This window comes from Lates calcarifer, linkage group LG15 (assembly GCF_001640805.2).
Source record: "Lates calcarifer isolate ASB-BC8 linkage group LG15, TLL_Latcal_v3, whole genome shotgun sequence".
Classification (NCBI taxonomy): Eukaryota; Metazoa; Chordata; class Actinopteri; family Centropomidae; genus Lates; species Lates calcarifer.
The window spans coordinates 1,030,579-1,048,175 of NC_066847.1; the positions used below are offsets into that span (position 1 = coordinate 1,030,579).

General features: G+C 45.8%; 2 protein-coding genes across 4 annotated transcripts in view; one reads left to right on the forward strand and one right to left on the reverse strand.

Annotated features, from left to right (window-relative positions):
- Positions 1-12,799, forward strand: part of atp2c1 (ATPase secretory pathway Ca2+ transporting 1) — a 41,288-nt gene extending 28,489 nt beyond the window's left edge. For all 3 annotated transcript variants that reach the window (XM_018674047.2, XM_018674048.2, XM_018674046.2), the window contains exons 10-27: positions 571-646; positions 730-796; positions 1,713-1,837; positions 2,085-2,182; positions 2,772-2,867; positions 2,991-3,080; positions 3,940-4,044; positions 4,825-4,981; positions 5,064-5,234; positions 5,328-5,425; positions 5,686-5,736; positions 5,814-5,980; positions 6,122-6,190; positions 6,292-6,408; positions 6,492-6,639; positions 6,722-6,817; positions 7,576-7,717; positions 7,803-12,799. In XM_018674047.2, coding sequence (XP_018529563.1) covers positions 571-646; positions 730-796; positions 1,713-1,837; positions 2,085-2,182; positions 2,772-2,867; positions 2,991-3,080; positions 3,940-4,044; positions 4,825-4,981; positions 5,064-5,234; positions 5,328-5,425; positions 5,686-5,736; positions 5,814-5,980; positions 6,122-6,190; positions 6,292-6,408; positions 6,492-6,639; positions 6,722-6,817; positions 7,576-7,717; positions 7,803-7,924 — 1,995 coding nt within the window. In that variant the 3' untranslated portion in view covers positions 7,925-12,799. The remainder of the gene's footprint in view (positions 1-570; positions 647-729; positions 797-1,712; positions 1,838-2,084; positions 2,183-2,771; positions 2,868-2,990; positions 3,081-3,939; positions 4,045-4,824; positions 4,982-5,063; positions 5,235-5,327; positions 5,426-5,685; positions 5,737-5,813; positions 5,981-6,121; positions 6,191-6,291; positions 6,409-6,491; positions 6,640-6,721; positions 6,818-7,575; positions 7,718-7,802) is intronic.
- Positions 12,800-12,936: 137 nt separating this feature from the next.
- LOC108881853 (protein asteroid homolog 1) lies at positions 12,937-17,102 on the reverse strand. The gene is made up of 6 exons (XM_018674051.2): positions 16,906-17,102; positions 14,877-15,703; positions 14,432-14,737; positions 14,137-14,341; positions 13,909-14,044; positions 12,937-13,589 (listed from the first exon to the last, which is right to left on the reverse strand). The coding sequence occupies exons 1-6, from the start codon at positions 17,030-17,032 to the stop codon at positions 13,172-13,174; spliced, it is 2,019 nt and encodes a 672-aa protein (XP_018529567.1). The 5' UTR covers positions 17,033-17,102; the 3' UTR covers positions 12,937-13,171.
- Positions 17,103-17,597: the final 495 nt, after the last annotated feature.

Genomic DNA, 17,597 nt, shown 5'->3' on the forward strand with positions numbered 1-17,597 from the left:
TGCAGATACACAGTCAGCAGGTTACTGCACAGCATGTGGATGAAATGAATGTCCAGGGTTTATTCCTGATACCTCAGACGTCAGTCACACGTCTCAGGTCACAGCAGGCTCTGAAACAAGGTGTTACACCTGTAATCTTCTTTCTTTAAGCTGCACTGTTGCTGTCATGGTAACATCACTGAGCTTTAATCTCAGGTTTATACACTTTAATAACTTTAATTCAAAAAGTACATTTAACTTAAAGGTCTCAGAGTTTGTCAGTAATGTTACTCATGAGCTGTTTTTGTCTGTGATTTTCTTCATGATCATGTTCATAGACCTTCAATACAAAGGCTGTTTTTTAATATGGGTCCATTTATCCATCTGTTTCCTGAAGCTAATCCAGCTGATGATTATTGTTATATGAAGCTGGTGAAGCTTGTTTTATATGTAGCTTTAATTCAGGTGTTTGTAAAGATCCAAACAGCTGACAGTGGAATCCTGTGTTTAAAGACTGAACTTTCTCACCCAGATCAAGCTGCTGGTGAAAATGTGAGTTTCTCTGTGAAGTAAGCGTTGTGTGTTTTTCAGTCTCCTAAGACGCCGTTACAGAAGAGCATGGACCTGCTGGGGAAGCAGCTGTCTCTCTATTCCTTCGGCATCATCGGTCAGTCGGTTTGTTTTCTTCACCTTCACGTCACGTCGCCGGTGTTTTTCGGTCCGAGTGGTCTGATGGTGTCTGTGTTTCAGGGGTCATCATGTTGGTGGGTTGGCTGCAGGGGAAGAGGATCCTGGACATGTTCACCATCGGAGTGAGGTAGCTGGATCAGCTGACTGCTGTTTGGTGGAGGTGGTGGTGCAGCTGTGACTCAGCTCTGATGTGTCTGTTTGGTGAATGATTGAGCTCTGGCAGCTGAGAGTCTGCAGTTTACTGCTGTTATCAGATCAGAACTGACTGACCTCTGTCAACATTGTAAACACTGACACTGGAGGCAGCGTTTCCTTTAGGTGGAGCAGCTGGAGGGAAACAGACAGGACGCACTCAGACACTTAAAGACAATAAGTAATGTTCTCAGTTAAAGGTTTGGGAAACGTGCTAACTGGGAGGTCACAGACGTAGCTGAGAGAGAAGCCTTAAAGTCAATACGAGGCTGAAAGAGGAGTGAAGGCTCCTGGTTCTGTACAGACTCCTGTTAGCCTGTTAGCATCCTGTTAGCCTAGCACAAACAGCTGTTAGTGGGACACAGTCACAGGCAGTGCAGTAATTTAAATATCGACTGTGACGACACTCAGCTTTTTTTTTTCCGTTATTTTTTTTATTCAGAGGACAGTGAAGAGAGAGGGGAAACAGGGCAGTAAAGATCCGGATCAGGAGTTAAACTGAGGCCCATGGTACACACCCTGACCATTCAGCCGTCAGGTCGCCTCATGAGACGAGGCCTCAGCATAAACTTCAGTGATGAGATATGAGACTGTTATTAGTCTGAAAGTTAAAAACACAGGTTCATGTTGAAACGTCTCAGCTTCTAACTGAACTGAACATAAAAAATAACATCAGCATCCTTAACAAACCAGAGCATGATCAGAGTACCACTCATGTTTACGATCTCATCTCACCTCACATGTTGCCAGAGCATCGGTCAGAGTAGTTCTACATCCTGTCAGTCTGCTGACGTCGAGGTCTCACGGTGAAGTCTCAGCTCAGTAACTTTGTCACTGATCTCCTCCTTCAGTCTGGCGGTAGCTGCCATCCCAGAGGGTTTACCCATCGTGGTGACGGTGACGCTGGCGCTCGGTGTGATGCGCATGGTGAAGAAGAGAGCCATCGTCAAGAAGCTGCCCATCGTAGAAACTCTGGGTACGTCAGTCACAGCACACACACGAAGAAAACTCCGTCATTTAGCACCAGGTTTCTGATTCAGAGAGACAGAGGAACCCTGATGATTCCTGAAATAAGACATGTGGTGTCTCTGGTTGCTCAGTTTGATCCAGTGACAGTCAGAGGAAAGGAGCAGTCAGTCAGTATCAGCTCAGGTGATTTTAGTTGGACGATGTTTGTCGTCGTGTTCGTGTTGTGATGTGTGTGTTGCTGTTTCCTCCGTCAGGCTGCTGTAACGTGATCTGTTCAGACAAGACAGGAACTCTGACCAAGAACGAGATGACCGTCACTCAGCTGTTCACGTCCGACGGACTCCACGCCGAGGTCTGAGCCTCCGCCTCCACACACCTGAACAATAACATGTTTCACTTAACGTACAGAAACAAGAGGAGAGCTGGAAATAGGTGAAGGTGAAGTCAGTCAGCTGGAGTTGGTGGTGAGACAGTGAGTCAGAGCACCAGAGCTAAAAACTGTTTCTGGTTTAGGTTAAAGTGTGTTTGTTTGTTGAGGGATTTCTCTCCAGTTCTTTGCTGCTGGTTTATTAAAGCAGCTTTAACTCTTAAAACACTAGAATTAGTCTGTGAGCTTCAGTCAGTTTCCTGCAGCCCGCTGAGAACACTCCGACCCACTTCCTCCGTCTGGAACTCCCAGCTGCCAGGCTGGGAAAAATGGGTCAGGTGACTGGTTCTAACCTGCTGGTTCCTTCATATATATATATATATATATATATATATATATATAAAACGATGGCTGCTGTCAGAGGTCACATGGAGGTCGAAAGGTCAGACGTCAGAGTCAGTGTTAGTCCAGTTTGTAGGTCTGAGGGAAAATCACACGTCAGAAATGTCCGATGTGTTTCCCTCTTTTCTTTGTCCTTGTCTCTGACCTGTTTGTCCCCGACGTCGTCTCGCAGGTGACGGGCGTCGGCTACAACAGAGCAGGAGAAGTTTTACTGAACGGAGAGATCATCCACGGCTTCGCCTGCCCGTCTGTGAGCAAGATCGTAGAGGTGAGTTCACATCAGAATCTGTTTCTGTTTGTCCTGAGTTTCCCTGCTGCGGTGGGAGAAGAGACATTAACGATCTGCTGTGTGTGTGTGTGTGTGTGTGTGTGTGTGTGTGTGTGATGTTAGGTCGGCTGTGTGTGCAACGACTCGGTGATCAGGAATCACAATCTGCTGGGACGACCGACGGAGGGAGCGCTCATCGCCCTCGCCATGAAGGTAAAAACTCCTCTCTCTGCCAGAGCGAGCAGCGTCCTGAAGAAGCTTCCAGAACAGACGTCTTCCTCTTCTTCTTCTTCTTCTTAATTTCTGCAGACTGATCTTTCTTTTTTTCGTTCTTTCACATTGAGATTGTGGATCAGTGTGAGCTCGGAGGACGACGAGCGATCTCGTCTGTGCGTCACGTTTTTTATGAATGCTGGTTTAATGTTTAATGTTTTATCATTTTCATCCCATCAAACCTCAGTTCTGATACAACTCGTTCATCAGTGTCTGCCTGCAAATAAAATCAGCCGCACAGAAGGTTCCTCTAAGAAGAACTCATCAGAGTCTTAAATTATCATATAACCAGCAACAAGAGGCTTTGTCCTCAGTCGGACCTAAAACACAAACACACATTTTCTCCTCATAAAGGATAAGTTTGTTATTTTAGAACCTTGGCTTTTCTTTTCCACGTCAGAGTCCGTCCACTAAAGTTCAGACTAACCACAAACATCTCTATATAACACTACCAGACTCCATAGAGAAAAACAGGGGATTTAACCACTGGAAAGTCACACAGTAACACAGACACACTAACAGATGGAGGCAGTGGTATTCCAGCAGCTCCTGCTTAAATCCCTGTTTTTCTCTATGGAGTCTGGTATTGATATATAGATCTGACTCTCTCTAAGTTTTTGTTTGTTTGTGCAGCACTTTTGTTTCTGATCAGCTGTCTCTGATCAGCTGTTTCTGATCAGCTGTTTCTGATCAGCTGTGTTTCTGATCAGCTGTCTCTGATCAGCTGTGTCTCTGATCAGCTGTCTCTGATCAGCTGTCTCTGATCAGCTGTCTCTGATCAGCTGTCTGTCTCTTCCAGATGGGGCTGGAGGGCCTGCAGCATGAGTACGTCCGTCTGGAGGAACAACCCTTCACCTCGGAGAAGAAGTGGATGTCTGTTCGCTGTGTTCACCGCACACAGAAGGTCTATACACCCTCCACCTGTAATCAGTAATCAGTAATCAGTAATCAGTAATCAGTAATCAGAAGACACTTTCAGTCTCCACATGATGAACAGTCTGAGCTGTTTATACTCAACTCTGTCATTGATCCTGAAGAAAAGACAGAAACTCAGATAAAGATGTTTCCAGCTCATGTATTAAACATGAACTTAGGTTTCCTGAAGACGTTTTCTTTAAATAATGAAATGATCTGTTTTCAGACGCCTCAGTCAGATTAAAATAAAGCAGCTAAACTTTACTCTTCATCCTGCTCCAGTTTTCATGAGGAAAGTTGTATTTTGTGTTTCTCTCTGTTTGAGCGTAAACTGCAATTAGTTTTAATCCTAGTTTAACCTTTTCAAACACACAGTTATTGATGAGGCCTCAGTGAATCAGAAACAGATTAATCTAAAGCAACACAAACATTATCTGACGTCATCTTAGTTTTCATTTTATTTTATGAACAGTTCTTATTCCTCCTCCTCCTCTCCTCCTCTCTCCTCTCTCCTCTCCTCTCTCCTCCTCTCTCCCCTCTCTCCTCTCCTCTCTCCTCCTCTCTCCTCTCTCCTCTCCTCTCTCCTCTCTCCTCTCTCCTCTCCTCTCTCCTCCTCCTCCCTCTCCTCTCCCTCCTCTCTCCTCCTCTCTCCTCTCCTCTCTCCTCTCCTCTCTCCTCCTCTCTCCTCTCCTCTCTCCTCTCTCCTCTCCTCTCCTCCTCTCCTCTCTCCTCTCTCCTCTCTCCTCCTCTCTCCTCCTCCTCTCCTCAGGATAAGCCTGGAGTCTTCTTCATGAAGGGGGCGTATGAGCAGGTGATTCGTTTCTGCAGCTGTTATAACAGCCGGGGATCGACCCTTCCTGTGACCCAGCAGCAGAGGGAGCTCTACCAGCAGCAGATCAGCTACATGGGCAGCGCCGGCCTCAGAGGTACAGACACGTTACAGAGGAATAAAACCTGAGCGGTTTGTTTCAGCCCTGAAGTCCTGACGCTCTCTGCTCCCTCCCTCAGTGCTGGCGTTTGCGTCTGGTGCGGAGATGGGGAACCTGACCTTCCTGGGTCTGGTGGGCATCATCGACCCTCCCAGGGCCGGGGTCAAAAACTCCGTGGGCACGCTCATCAGCTCAGGCGTCGCCATCAAGATGATCACCGGAGACTCCCAGGAAACAGCTGTGTCTATAGGTCAGACAGAGAGACGCAGTCAGAGAGCTGAACTAAGGAGGACAGAGCAGGACCATGGTCTGTAACCTGTCCTCTGTGTCTGTGTCCCTGCAGCCAGTCGTCTGGGTCTGTACTCCAAAGGCTCCCAGTCTCTGTCCGGAGAAGAAGTGGATCAGCTCGACCTGCAGCAGCTTTCACACATCGTCCCCAGAGTGAGAACACACTCCAGTTCATGGCTGTGGAGGTTTCTCTTCCTCCCCTGAGGTTAAACCTGGTTTAAACACAGACCCTCTGACCCAGACGCTTCCATAGAAACTGAACCTGGGTGTAAGGTCCAGGTCCTTTAGTGAGGCTGTTGTCCTGAGAGTCGCTGACGTGTTGTAACTAAAACAATGAATTCCTGTAGAAGCTGAGGAGAAGCAGCAGCTGTGGTTTGGTTTCTGCTTGTTGAAGCTGTGTCTTCTCTCTGCAGGTGTCTGTGTTTTACAGAGCGAGTCCCAGACACAAGCTGAAGATCGTCAAGGTGAGAAGACGAGATCAGCTCCTCTGTGTCTTCAGTGGACTCTGCTCTCTGAGCGCTAACGTCTGCTCTCTGTGCAGTCTCTACAGAACATCGGCGCCGTGGTGGCCATGACCGGCGACGGCGTGAACGACGCCGTGGCTCTGAAGGCCGCCGACATCGGCGTGGCGATGGGCAAGACCGGCACCGACGTCTGCAAGGAGGCGGCCGACATGATCCTGGTGGACGACGACTTCCAGACCATCATGTGAGTCAGACGCCGGGGGAGGAGGGAGGGGGACACTGAGAGGTCTGGACCTGATACCGGTTCAGGACGTAGACTCCAGACTCTCCTGCTCCTCTGGTCTCGGGGTCGACTTTAACAGAGCGGTGTGTTCTCTGTCTGCAGGTCGGCCATCGAGGAAGGAAAAGGAATTTATAACAACATCAGGAACTTTGTCCGTTTCCAGCTGAGCACGTGAGTGAACCGACGCCGCCTCCGAGAAAATCCTCTGTCTGTACTCTGTGAACCTGCAGTTTGATCAGCCTGTCCCTCTGTCTCCCTCTGCTGGTCTACAGGAGCATCGCAGCGTTGGCGCTCATCTCCCTGGCAACGCTCATGAACTTCCCCAACCCGCTGAACGCCATGCAGATCCTGTGGATCAACATCATCATGGACGGACCCCCGGCTCAGAGGTACAGGGACATCATGGGATTTGTCCCCGCTGTGTAAAGTCTGTGTAGTCTCAGGTGTCTGACTGTGAGCGCTGTGTCCTCAGTCTGGGGGTGGAGCCTGTGGACCAGGACGTGATCAGAAAACCTCCTCGTAACGTCAGAGACAGCATCCTGACCCGCGGCCTGATCGTCAAGATCCTGGTGTCGGCCGTCATCATCGTCTGTGGGACTCTGTTCGTCTTCTGGAGAGAGGTGCGGCGCTCGCTCTCCTCTCCGTTTGCTCTGAGGCTTCGGGACAGATCAGACTGTGACGCTGCTGTTTTTGTTGTTTCAGTTGCAGGACAACGTGATCACTCCTCGAGACACCACCATGACCTTCACCTGCTTCGTCTTTTTCGACATGTTCAACGCTCTCAGCTCCCGCTCTCAGGTGAGACCTCCTCAGACCAGGTCTCTGATAAAGATCCTGACTTTAATTCTCCTCTGCAGGTGATTCTTCGCAGATTATTCAGATGTTGATCATTTCTGCTGCAACAGAAAATCAGTGGCAGCTGATTTATTCATTCATCAAGAGAAAACACCCTGTGAAAAACACTCTGATAGTTTTGTTTCTTTTCAAGACATAAAACATTATTTTTGTCATTTTAACCTCCTGAGACCCAAACATTGATCTTGTATCTTTTTGGGATCAGAAGGACCTGAAAGACCTGAAAGACTAAAAACCATGTCTTTGACAGGAAGTAGATGTTGAAAAAGATGAATTCAGCATCTGTGGACAATGTGTTTATTACACTGTATAACAACATAAAGTTATCAGTGTATAAGACTCTTTATTTTAATGCCTGAACAATTACGATTGTTAAATCGTAAACTTGAATCAGGTTTTGTTCCTCTGTCTTGATCTCAGCTGTAGAACGTGTTGACAGATTCCTGCCATCTTGTTTTTACACGGTTGAGTGCGCTGTGATTTTGTTCACGCTAACAAGGACAACAGGTCTAAGTTTAGCTAAATTAAAATATGAGGTGCAGCAAAAACAAAATGTAATGTGAGGTCTCAGGAAGGTAAATAAGTCAGAGACTTTGAGACCTGATGTTTCAATCAGTTTCCCTGATAGGAGTGTGTTTCCGGCTGTTCTCACCTGTGAATAAAAGCAGTCAGTAATGTGTCGTGCTGTCGTTGCTCCTCAGACTCGTATGGTCCATGAAATGGGTCTGTGCAGTAACAGGACGTTCTGCTTCGCCGTCCTGGCCTCCATCATGGGCCAGCTCCTCGTCATCTACTTCCCTCCTCTGCAGAACGTCTTCCAGACGGAGAGCCTCAGCATTCTGGGTAAGAGCCGGCTCTTAAAGGAGCAGTTCACTGAGAAGTGTTAGCGTGTTAGCGTGTTAGCTTCAGTGTTGTTGTGTGTTTGCAGACCTGCTGTTCCTGGTGAGCCTCACCTCCTCCGTCTGCGTGGTGTCCGAGCTCATCAAGATGGTGGAGAGGTGGAGGGGAGCTGAGAAGACCCCGCCTACTGACGCCTTCCACGAGGTATGACCCCCCCACCATCACCCCCCACCCTGTCTGGGCTGAAGGACTCTGAGGTTTGGAAGAAGACGAGGACGACGAGGAGGATGAAGGTGACGGGGTTTAGGATCTCGCATCCGATGGCACTGACTAATTAAGACTGCAAGGACTTGTGGGATTTTCCTGTGAGATCCTCAGAGGGAGGGGGAGAAACTCTGGTCTGGGACTGGAGGACGCTCCTCAGGGGGAGGGGGGAGGAAGGAGGCGAACTGGACTTAGGTGAAGCCGGGAGGACGTCCTCAGTACGGTTACTACTGAAGCTCGTGGCGTCCGTCCCTTGGAGCTCGCGCCCCCTCCGTGCTCGGCCTCGACGGAAGCTTCTTTTTGGGAGGGGGGAAACCGCCACGGACCGACCACACCTTCCTGCCGAGACCCGGCTCGTTATTTAGGATGTACTTTAAGAAAAACCCTCTAATGAATCAAATGCTAGAGACGTGTGCAATTGTTTGTGTTCTCCTCCTGTCCTCTTTTTTAATCTGTCATTAGAAGGTGTTGACCACTGTTCAGCTGCTCGTCATGGGTGAATAACGTCTCAACACGCAGGACGACTTGTTTTACTTCCTCTGTAGGTGAGTTTACAGCAGAGGGTGGAGGTGTGACGCTACAGAAAACCCGACACAACAGGCTTCATTTAATTCATTTTATTTGACTAAAATTCAAGTTTTCTGTAAAGGTGAAAGCAGCGTGAAGAAACGTGACAGTGCAGCTCAAACATTCAGTGAATCTAAAGCTTTAATTTCATAGAAATCTAAACTTTCTACAAGGACCTTTTCATTCAGCAGAAGAAGCCAAAGGCCCTGACACCTTGACTTTCCTTTATAAGACTAATTAACAATCAACGTTAAAAGTAGATTTAGTTGTTATTTATTGAGACTTGTTGTTTCACAAAACCAGTGAATCTTTATGAGATGAAAAGTTTAGACCTGAGGATGATGTTCAGTGAGAAAAAGCTGCAGCTGATTGATCAGATCGATCATCATCATCATCATCATGTGTGGATTTGATCAGTGACCAGGCAACGACTCTGTGTCTGATGTTATAATAATAATCATAATGTAATTCAATTTTTTTTTCATTTTAACATCGTATGGACATTTCCTGTTATTCTGACTTCAGATGTTCTAAAAGGAAAATCTAGTTTTAATGAGACGTGCTGACTTTGTGAAAGAACAAGAAAGTACGGAGGCTCAGAGGAGGAAAAAAGAAAAACAAAAAAAAATGAAGAAAGTTTCTTGGGATCTTGTAAAACTCTCTCAGTTCAGATTTTTCATGACTTTTCATCATCACTTTCTTGAGATCTTGTGAAACTTTTGCAAGATCTCCAGAAAGTTTCTCAGGATCTCGCAAAAGTACATCTTTTGTTTTGTTTTGTCCGCTCTGGGCCTCCATAAGAAAGTGAATTGTTTTGATAATTAGAAATGTTTCCTGTAAAAAATATGACAAAAAATCATCGTAATGTGAAAAACTTCCTCCTCGTAATAACTGAGAGAAGATTTTCAGTCCAAACTGTCCAATCAGAGAGCTCCCCGTCAGCCCATGTGACTTTGTGACTTTGCTCAGCCTCTCACAGGTTTCAGACTCGATGAGATAAAACTTGACCGACAAAATAAAACAAGGCTCGAGCTTTTATTTTAGAGGACGTGTGCGTCTCCTGACCTCACTGTGTCTAACACTACCCATCCACGCTGATGCGTTTCACTTTTAAAACTCATCGCTGTTGCTATGGTTACGCCTGGCGTCCACACTACTCTCTCCCTTAAACCTGAGACGTTCAGAAACGCTGCTGGACCTGCTTTAGTCTGAACCGGTCCACGTTCACTTCCTCTGGACCACCAGAGGTGGACTCTCAGATAACGACCTCGGTGCGTTTAGTAGCAGCTGTTTAATGTAGGATTTTCTACGACTAAACAACCAACCACAGAGCAGACGATCTACTTCCTGTTTACACCGGCACGCACATGCCCAGTGCACGTGACCGGTCATGTGATCAGGCAGAGGTCGTTTTCGTTTTAAAATGAAAACGTATCAGTGTGAACGGAGCCTAAATACATGATAAAGTTCAGGGGGACTAAATGTACCGTTACACCTCCACTTCCTGTGCTCGTCTCTCTGATCCATTCGTTGCGTTTCATGCTTCCTCTGCGCACACTGGTTCATTTAAACCTAAAACACTCGGACACAAACAGCTGCTGTTTGAAAGGTGACGGAGAGAAAAATAAAATCCTGACGCTGTGCGTGGAATCAGGCCTCAGAAACCAACCAGACTCCAACACGACGGTGCCGACGCGGTCGCTTCAGGGTACAAACACTTTAGTAACTGCTCTCTCATCCTGTGCCTTAGAGAAGTCATCGGTCGTTTGAATCGTCTCCACTGTCGTGGAGGAAACAGCCCTTTACTGACGGACATGGCTTTTCTGTTTCTTCACATCATTTTAAAACCAATCTCCCCCAAAAAACTCAGCCACAGCTTTTATTTCCTGTTTTTATTTTCTGATCAATCTCTCCCTGCACCTTTCATCCTTATAAAGATGTCATGGTGCTTTCTGGGAAATGGAGTTTACTTGGCGCTCTTTGATTTGTAGATGTTTTTTATTTATTATTTTCCTTCCGAAAGGCACATCTGCACAGGCTGAAAACACGACCAGCAGAGAGGAGGGAGAGACCTTCACTCTGCTGCTGTTTCCAGAGTTAAATCCTCTTTTCTGTCATATTGACTGTCGGTGTTTTAACAGAGATGATCATCAGCGTTTTCAGCATTTTATTTAAGATGTGTTTGGAATAAAAGCTGATTTATCTGATGGAAAAACAACAGCAGAGTCCAGGTGTTCTGTTCCTGAAACATGAGTGAACACAGAGAGGTTTTATTTTAAAGCCTGAGTCTTATTTTGTAGCTTTTCCATCATTTCCTGTTTCTGGTCTGAGATCTGGTCCAGGAGGAAAACTGAGACTCCTTCACATCTCCTGGTTTTCTGACAGCAAACTGAATATTTTTGTGTTTTTGACACATTTTTCTGACATTTTATAAACCAAACGATTCATCAAGAACGTGGAGAATAATCTTTAACTGCCTAAACCGGAGGTTTGTCTCACCTCCAACTCATCCTGGTTTTGAGTTTTCGTCTCCACATGTGATTAAAATCTCCAGTCCAGACATGAGTCCAGACCACATCGGTCGGCTCTGTCGTGGATCCAGACGTTCGGACAGTTTGTCTCTGGTCTGAGCTCGTTGTATAAACTGTTGGTTGTGTTTGTGCCGAGTGTCGGGGCCAAACGTGGCTGGTGTCAGGTCTTTGTCTCTTTACTGCTGAACAGAGTCTCACAAAGCAGAACGGATCCCCCTCCTGTCCACTACAGAATCCTGATCCCTAAATCCGGTCTGACCTGGACCTGAAACCATCAACTGATTAATCAGTCAGTTAAATCGTCCTGTTTCAGCTCGGTACACATTTTATTTGACACTGAGCTTTGAGAAAGTCTCGTTGACATTGTTTAATGTTTTGTGACATTTTCATCGACCAAACGATTCATTGATTAATAAAAATAATTGTTGGTTGCGGCCGTCGTCAGACACAAAGCTGTTCTCACCAAGAATCTCCAACTAACTGAGGCGTTTTAAAGGTGATATCTGCGTGAAATAATGATTATTTCAGTCGTCTCTTCACACAGTTCTCCACACTCGATAATCAACAGCTGCATCAACATCATGAGCATCAACATTAATACTTTAACAGGTTTAACTCTCGTCTTAAATATCACTGTTTGCTTCAACACTTCCCTTAAACAGCTGCAGCCAACAGTTACTTTCATCAACAGCTGAATTAATCTGTCGATTATTCCCTCGATTAATCGTTTGTTTTATAAAATGTCAGAAAACTTTCACCGTGTTCTTTTTGTTCGACTGATCCTCCAGAACTTAATTCAGTTTTCTGTCACAAAGAACAGAAAGTCTGAAGGACTGAGAAGCTGGACGTCAGGAATGTTTGGAGTTTTTATGTGAAAACTGACTGAAATAATTAATTGATTATTAAAGTAATTCCAGTTTGTTTTTCAGTTAATCGATAATTGACTTATTTTTGCAGTTCTAATTTAAAAGCTCAGAACTTCCTTCATTATTCATTCACTATTTCCTCAGATTCTCAGAAACCAAATCAGTCTGCAGAGCAAATAGTTCAGTGACAAAAAAAACTCAACATCTTTGTGTTTTTGATGTTCAGATTTTATTTACTGAACCAACAGATTATTAAAGAAAATAAATTCCAGACGTGTTGATTGTTTCAGTCGTAGTTGAGCTTCTCTGTGTTAACTTTAGAACAAATAAAGAAAAAGTTCAGGTCTTAAAACCAGAACAGGACCAAGACAAGTGAGGACTAGGGACCTGTCGTAGTTTATATTGTTCTTCACTGGTGCAAATTAGGGATTAATCAGATTATATCGACCCAGATGAATCAGACTCCTGAAGGTCTGGAGCAGACGAGCAGAAGTTTCCCCAGTCGACAGAATTAAAACCAGTTCCACAGTGAAGAGGAGGCAGTTTATTATAATATATTTTAAAAAGTTTGTTTCAAGTCTGTGGGAGAATAAATTATTTTTAAAAATCTCTTTCTATTGAAGATCTTTTGACCTTTTTGTGATTTTAGTGTCTTTGTTTTTCTGCTTTGTGAAACACTGTTTTTAACGTCTGAAAAACAAAAATCACTCGTGGCAACATTGAAGAGGACGGAGCTGCTGCTGTTGTAAAGACCCAACACCAGTCACACTGACTCTGTTTTCACTTTTATTTATAATGTGTGTGTGTGAGGGTGGGTGAGAATAAAATGTAAATTAAAATTTTCTAAATCTTTTAAAGATGTTCACTTTGTTTTTATTCATATTTCCACTGTTCAGAGATAAAAATGATTGAATATTCAGAGACAGTTTGAGTCACACAGGACCGTTTATTCATTTATTAGCATAGAAAAAATACATTTATAACATTAAAACAGAAAATTGAACATTTCCTTATTTGTTGTATCCAAGTGCAAAAAGTTTAGAAATAAACCAATAAATACTGAAAATCTAAGAAATACTTTGACACTTAAAACAGAACTCTGATTCTAAAACGTCAGAACAGCAGGAGTGTTTAAAGTTTAAAACCAGCAAACGATGAATCAAACTGTTAACGAACAAACTTCAGAGTCTCTGTTAGTGACTGTAGGCCTGGATCGAGGTCTCTGGTCCTCAGATGATGTCCCGGCCTCTGCACTCCTCTTTGCGGGACAGTTCCGGTTTGTTGCACCGGTTGTTCCTCTCCTTGGTTCTGTACCGAGTTTTCACCAACAACGGTTCGTCGAAGTACAGATCCTCCTGAGCTCTGACGACGCTGCTCACCTCCTTCTCCTCGTCCTGGTCCTGGAGGAACAGCTGCTGCAGGATGGGGGTCAGGTCCTCCAGAGGCTGTCGCAGGCACCGCGAAGGCGCCGCTTTCTTCAGGGTCTTGGACAGCGATGGTGCTCTCTGAGTGTGAAACTGGTGGACGACGGACACCATGGCGTGGTACCTCTTCACGCTGGAGCGATCGCTCTTCAGGAAGGCCTTGAATCGTCTTCCTGTCCTCATCCTGTGGACTATGTTGTGGACCAGCGTCCCCTCATACAACCTGGACCACATCACAAAGACAAGATGGAGATTTTCAGCTTGTTGTGAAGAGAATACAGAGTATCTGCAAGTGTTGAAAAGTCTTGAAAAGCATTGATTTCAGTTTTAAATTTAATTCACAAAGGTCTGAAACGATCAGTAACGTTACTAATAAAGTGCTTTCTGTCTGTTCCAGACCTCTGACCTGAAAATTCATCTGGATCTTAAATAAAACTGTTCCAGGTCTACTCTCACACCTCCGCTGACCTGGCTCTCTGTCAGGAACCTGGTTTTAGACCCTGATCTAACGCATCCTGAGTTACAGTCCTGTGGAGTCTCACCGTGCGACCTGTGGTTCAGGTAGAGGGAAGCCCAGCAGCTGGTTCAGGTGGATGCTGTCCTTCAGGCAGGCCTGCCATTGGTTGAAGGCGTGAGCCACGTTCAAGTCCAGCTTTGGTTGATTTCCAACCTGCAGAGCTGCAACACACAAACTCACTGTCACTGTCAATGAACCAAGCTGCTGTATCACATGACAACCTGAAGCATCGTGGTGTGTTTGTGTTTGATACCTGCTCTGTGTCTCAGTGAGTCTCCGATGCTCAGCCCGAGCAGCAGCACCTTCAGCAGCCTGTTGTCCGGAGGAGGCTCCGCTCTCTGCAGCCAGAAACAGGTGACGGCCACCGGGAGGCGCAGCTGAGGCGGCAGGTTTCTCAGAGACGACTCGGTCACCTGCAGAGCCTCCAGTAACACCTGCAGACGTTCAGAGAGCTCCGCCTGAGGCCGACACAGCAAGAGGACGCACAGTTCAGTTATTCCATTCAGAAACATGTAACAGGAAAAAATATGCACCTGTAAAAGCTTCACCTTGTCCAAAGAGCTGAGCACCAGCCGCTGAGTGACCCCTCTGAAGGCCGGCTCGACTGGGATCAGTTTCAGCTGGAGGCCGTCTCTGTCACTCTCCTCCACCTGGATCGGCTTTCCTCCGCCCAGCAGCAGCCCGTACATCACCTGGCGGAGCGGCCTGGACATCAGGTTGGAGCTGGGCATGTCCCTGTGGGCCACTGGGAGGCTGAGGCTCATCCTCTGCAGCTGCAGCACATCCAGGACGTCTGCGGTCAGCCGGGCCTGCGTCAGAGGAAGTCGCATCCAGTCTGGGATGAGACCTGGCTCCTTCAGGAAGACAAGAGAACAACAAACTGAGCATATTTTTACATAAAGGTGATTTTTACTGTGCAACTCTCTGGTGTGACCGGACCTTTATAAAAAGATATTTGCTCAAAACCACTTTAAAAGTAAAGGATTTAATTACTTTTTCCACTGCTAGAAACGGAGGGGGCATCCCGTGGATGAAGAACTTGGTCAGGGAGCTGGGAGGCACCTGGTACTCGTCCATCCCCAGAGACAGGCTCTGCAGCACCTTAGCCTTTCTCTCAATGCTCACTCCTCTCATCAGCCTCACCGCCGCCTCCAGCGCCTCCTGAGGTTCGTTGAAGCCCTTCAGCCAGCAGAGCAGCCCCTTCAGGTGGCTCGGCTTCTCGCTCGGGTCAAACTGCACCCAGTCGATGGGCGACTCCATCCTCTTCAGCTTCACGTAATCATTCCCGGCCAAGGCGGCGAAGGTGGGCAGGAGCTGGGGCTTGATCTCGAGGGCGATGCAGAAGCTGTTGGCGTGGTAGGTCTTACAGGGGATGTAGCTCTGCGAGCCGCTCTGCTCCACCTCCTCCCACTTGAAATGAGAGATGGGCAGCAGCCCAGATGATAGATTGAAAATGTAGAAGTCGCTGTCGTTGGAAAGCACCGGGCACTGCCACTCGTTGGCCAGGGCGACAATCTGCGGGTCGGCCTCTGCAAAGCACTGGGCCATCGGGACCTCCAGCCGGGCCAGCGTCTGTCTGAACACTATCTTGGCGAGCTGGGGCAGGATATTCTCATTGCTGCCGCCCACCGCTGCCTGATGGGCTTTCTTGATCCGACTCTCAGCTCTTAACGTCACCGTTTCAAGCTTCTTGTCGGTGTGGTCCGAGCCTCCGTCCAGCACCACGTACGGCATGATCCCACAGTCTCTGAGGGCTTTGACAAACCTCTCAATCAGGTCTTCAAAGGTGGCGTACTCCCCACCGCGATTCTGATCCAGACCTGAGGAATCAACCAAGGAAACATGATGAACAAACTGAACGGAGCATTACAGACCAAAACACACATCCTGCTTCTACTCAACAACTTCAATCATCAGACACCTGGAGGAACAGCCTGACTGATCTGGACCTGACCGGTTCTTTACTACTGGACCTATGTGGTAGTCATGGACCGTCCGTAGCAAACATTTGACCATAAAGGACCTGAAACCAGAATACCTGAGGTGAAAGGCTGATGATCAACTCTGTTCTTAAAATCAAACATATGTCTTAGACATTCAGGTGATCTCCTGATCCAGCTCAGAGAAGTTGGACCAGAACCTGTTTCCAGTTTCCTGTTACTTTTATGTGTTTTAGTTTGTCCCATCCACTAACATTAATGACCTGTCCTGCGGCCAGCCACCAGGGGGCGACGGAGAGGTCTGTCTGTAAATAACATACTGAATGTCCTCAGAATAATTACAGAGGTTAAACTTTACTTTAACGCCCTCCTGCTCCCATTTAACTTTAATTAGCACTCTATAAAATGTACTGGAACACATTAAGGACATATTTTATTTTATTACAGCTTTGACTTTTTATAGTGACCTCTATTATCTGTTTATACAGCACAGTTAGAGCTCGGTCTGTTATAACACATTTATTCGATGTCACTACTAATAAAATGCAAATTAAAGGCAGTTAAAGTAAAAAAAAAAAAACTTCAAAATAAGAGTCCACGTCCTCCACACCTACAGGCTCCTTCAGTGATCAACTTGTAAAATATGAGGCGTGGTTTCAGTTGGTAAATAAAAAAAAGCAGAAACAACAGCTCGTTATATCTGATGCATCCACCTATAAACAAACTTTAAGTTTCGATTTCTTCAGGATGTTTTTCTACTCAAACTTCTACATCAGCAGAAGTAAAAATCTGAAGGAGCTAAATAATATGAAACGGCCTTAAACAAACATCATACTTCTTTTACTCCTAAAAGCTCAAAATGAATATTTGTACTGCATCGACGTCATCCAGGTGAGAGCAGCTTGTTACTGTGGAAAAGTTTTAAGTTTTAAAAATCTGATTCTTACATGAAAAGTTGATTTCTGTTCAGAAGAAAGTAATGAAGTAAAAAAGTAACGTTTATCCCTAAATTCCCAGTGCAGTACTCCCAGAGTAATACCAGAGTACAGTACTGCAGTCAGAGTATTTTCTGTGAGTCCTACCTGACTTGAAGTACATCAGGTACAGCAGGTTGCAGCCGTCGATCACCAGCCGCATCTTCCTGAACTTGGTGTCCCGGTAGATCCGGGGCTGAGAATCCAGCAAAGTGGCCAAGCCCTGAACGCCCATCCTGGGTCCGAGTCTGACGACCAACCTGCATCTGCGCCGCTTTTATACCGAGACAGAGTCCGCGGCTCCGTCCTCTGTTTCTCTTTCCTTAAGTTTCACTTTCCTGACCTCAGCACCGTGAACCGGTTCATGCCTGCCGGACTCTGAGACCTGCACCACCTGATTACAAGACTTTCAATAAACAGGAGGACAAGAACTCTTCACCTCCTTTTATTTATTGATGATTCCTCAGTGTTTAAATACAAAGTTTAAATACAAAGTAATATTAAGTAGAAATACTCAAGTAAAGTACCTCAGAACTGCACTAAGTACTGTACATGAGTAAATGTACTCTATTACTTTCTACTCACAAACAAATCAAAACCTGTCAGTGTAACTTTGAAGTATGTTTCTCTAAGTAATATTTCATTTTTCTTTATATATTACTGTACCTGAGTAAATGTACTTAGTTACTTTCCACTGCAGCTGTAACTTTACTCTGATGATACTTTATTACTTTTACTCAAGTAATATTTTACATGGAGTATTTTTATTTTGCAGTATTTGTATTTGTACTGAAGGGTCT